Source organism: Mustela nigripes, chromosome 11 (genome assembly GCF_022355385.1).
Source record: "Mustela nigripes isolate SB6536 chromosome 11, MUSNIG.SB6536, whole genome shotgun sequence".
NCBI classification, from domain to species: Eukaryota; Metazoa; Chordata; class Mammalia; order Carnivora; family Mustelidae; genus Mustela; species Mustela nigripes.
Genome location: NC_081567.1, coordinates 9658955 through 9661976, shown reverse-complemented (window position 1 = coordinate 9661976; position 3022 = coordinate 9658955). Strand labels below are relative to the sequence as shown.

The following is a 3022-nucleotide window of genomic DNA, read 5'->3' as shown; positions in this document are numbered from 1 at the left end:
GATGGATGGATGGGCAGAGGGATGGACGGATGGATGGATGGATGGATGGATGGGTAGCTGAGTGGTAAAGTGAGTGGGTAAGAGTGTAACTGAATGGATGGACTAGTTGCGGATTAGCTGAGGAGTCCCTCTATCTCTAAGAACTTTCTAAATCTCTGAAACGTGAGGCCTTAGCACCCCCCAGAGGCCAGAGTCTCTAACGACCGACCCATTTCTCTTAAAGCCCTGGCACCAACAGTCCTAAGAATCAGGGGCACAGACCTAGCGAAAGTTAGGAGTTCTGGGAAACCAGAAACCTAGGGTCCAGTGCTGACTGGACTTGCTAGGGCCCATGACTTGCTCTGGGGACCTTGGAGATGGTTCGACCTTCTGAGGGTTAGTTTTCTCATCTGGAAAATGGAGCTACTCAAACCTGACCCCTGTGATGCTATGAGATCTAAACAAAATTATGCATGTAAAGCATCTGAGAGGGTTATCTGGCACAGATCAGGGGCCCGTGGAATGTGATTTCCTTGCCACAGGCAGCCCTAGGGCACGCATGCACACACACACACACACACACACACACACACACACACACATGCGTAGGGAGAAGGGACACAGAGCGAAACTCCAGGCCAAACCAGATCCAGAAAGGCAGATGGGGACACACTTATTCTGTAGGAGTCCCATGCTCTGGCAGGGCTGGCCCAGCCTTGGGACCCAGAGGCTCGGGGAGCGGGGACGCGGACGAGGGTCCTGAGCCCTGCGGCGGCTCAGCCTCCTGGGCCTGGGCCAGCCGGGCGGTGTGCTCGAAGGCGGCTTGCAGCAGGTGGGAAGCAAGGCAGGTGGTCCAGGTGACGAGATAGGCCAGATGCCAGGCGAGGGCTGTTGTGGTCTCCACCCACCAGTACAGACGTTTCAGCAGCGCCCGGAGCTCCGGCACCACACAGGTGTCCAGCAGTGCCTGGAGGATGGACGAGCAGATGGGCAGGTGGCCAGGCCCGGGACCCTCTCCACCCCCCAGGTCTGCCCTCTCGAGGCCCGGCCCGGCTCCCGGCCTGCCCACCTTGCTGAGCAGCCCGCGCAGGCTGCAGCGACGGGCCCTCCGGCAGAGCCTCCAGGTCAGCAGCGACAGCAGCAAGCCTGCCAGCATCAGACCGTGCAGGCAGGACAGAAGCAGGTCCGCGCAGGTGGCCGCAGACAGGCCCAGCCGCTTCGGCGCCAGGCCCAAGGCCCGGGCACAGCGCCGTATGCCCGCCCAGGCCAGCCGCGGTGCCCGCAGCCCCAGCCACAGGGGGACCCCCAGCAGTCCCAGCCCCGCCCGCAGCGCCAGGCACAGGGGGCTGGCGTCAAGCCCAGGGTCTGGAAAGGCCTGGCGGCCGCGGGACCCCCAAGCCTCCTGGGCCAGCCCCGACAGCCAGTGGTTGAAGACGAGAATCTTGAGAAGCAGGAGATTGTACAGGTGAACCCGGTTCTGGACCAGCTGCGGGGGAGGGAGAGCCAACCGTGGTCACACACGTGGGGGAGGGGCCCCACATGCCCCCCCACCCCACCCCCACCCCCTGCGGGCCGGGCTTCCTTCTCTCCGGGCCTCGATTTCCCCCACAAGAAGGATCGTTCTCTGCCCACTTCTAAGGACTCCGTTCTCGGGAAGTGGTTTTAGAAAGTTATTTCCAGTTATCATTGTTCTTTCCCCGGGATTTAAGTGAGTGTTTGTAATACTCTAGAAGGAAGGAGGTGGGTTTATTATTATTATTAGAGAAGGCAGGACCATCCAACCCTCTCAGCCCTCTGATCCTGCGGGATCTGAATCCCGGACAGGTTTTTTTTTCTCCCAAACACCTGGGCTCTCCTGGCCACCGGTTGCCTGTTGATGTCATGATGGCTGCTGGAGGCAAAGAGCAGTGCCCCCAGGTAGGGTAGAGAGATGGGAGGCATGGGGGCAGCGACCCCAGGGCCTGGGGGACCTACGAAGACAGAGGGACCCGGGAAGGTCTCCTGGCTTCTGTCCTGGATGTCCTGTCTCTCCCATCCACGGGGAGAACAGAGTGAGCTTGGGTAGGGAAAGAGTCTGGAAGCGGGAAGCCTCCACCCAAGTCCTGGGGCTGAACGGCCCCTCCTCAGAGCCCCAAATCCCCCTCTCTGGACCCCATGCACCCTTGTCCAGAGGAGACCAGGAGCCCTAGGGGGCGATGTGGGAGACGGCCACCTGGGGTTGGCTGTGCGTCCCACCACGGGCACCGTCGCTTGGGGGTAGGGTTTCTGAGGCAGGCAGTCACCTAGTGCCACCGGATGGGACAGGTCCACGCGGTCCTGTGAAGGGCTGTGAAGGGCTGGGAGGACCCCCACCCCAGTGTCCCCGGCGCCACACTCACCAGCACCAACAGCTTCACCAGCAGCAGCAGAATCCCCAGGAGGCTGGCTCTGGCAGGCCGGACGACCTCCATATCTGGCCCTTCCCCCCTTCCTCCCGCTGGGAGAGGGAGGGTGACCTCACAGATACTGCGGGGTGGGGGCCGAGTTACCGTGGGGACCCAGTTGCCACAGGAGACCCTCTTGTACCTGCCTCCCGCCCCTGCATGGCACAAAACTAGGGTATCTGTTGTCTCCACCCTGTCCCCTTCCTGGCTGGAGACTTCCCCGGACTCCACGTCTGGCCTGTCCACACAGGGGCCGGAGGAGGTCCTCTGATGGTCAGCCCTGCGGCCCGAGTGGGCAACGGAGGCCGTCGTCACGTACAGAAACGTGGCTGAGGGTGGCTGGGTGTTGCCCCCGCCCACATCCGTGGAAATCCCGAAGTATCAAAGGCCCAGGAAATAGAAATCTTGACGCCCCCCGCCCCCAGGACCACAGGTGACATAGTATTTGGAGATGGATGAAAGCTTCAGCTGTCCAAGCCTCCAGGCCTCTACCTAGCCCCCTCCCCACCCCAGTCACAAAGCTGAGAACTGAAGTTGTGACTGTTCCTCTGGGATCTTAGGGACACCTGCCACTCTGTTAGAGGAGGGTAGGGGAGAAAAAGTGTGCTGACCCCAAGACC

The 3022-nt window shown here is 61.4% G+C and overlaps 1 protein-coding gene across 1 annotated transcript; it reads right to left on the bottom strand.

Moving 5' to 3' along the window:
* Positions 1-652: 652 nt before the first annotated feature.
* On the bottom strand, positions 653-2429 carry TMEM270 (transmembrane protein 270). The gene is made up of 3 exons (XM_059416037.1): positions 2358-2429; positions 1049-1465; positions 653-946 (listed from the first exon to the last, which is right to left on the bottom strand). Exons 1-3 carry the CDS (start codon positions 2427-2429, stop codon positions 653-655), a joined length of 783 nt encoding a protein of 260 aa, XP_059272020.1.
* Positions 2430-3022: the final 593 nt, after the last annotated feature.

Coding starts and splice junctions, on each gene's coding strand:
- TMEM270 (XM_059416037.1), bottom strand. CDS start 2,429: ATGGAGGTCGTCCGGCCTGCCAGAGCCAGCCTCCTGGGGATTCTGCTG. Junction 1,466..2,357: donor TGGTGAAGCTGTTGGTGCTG/GTGAGTGTGGCG, acceptor CCTCCCCCGCAG/CTGGTCCAGAACCGGGTTCA. Junction 947..1,048: donor TGCGCGGGCTGCTCAGCAAG/GTGGGCAGGCCG, acceptor TCCATCCTCCAG/GCACTGCTGGACACCTGTGT.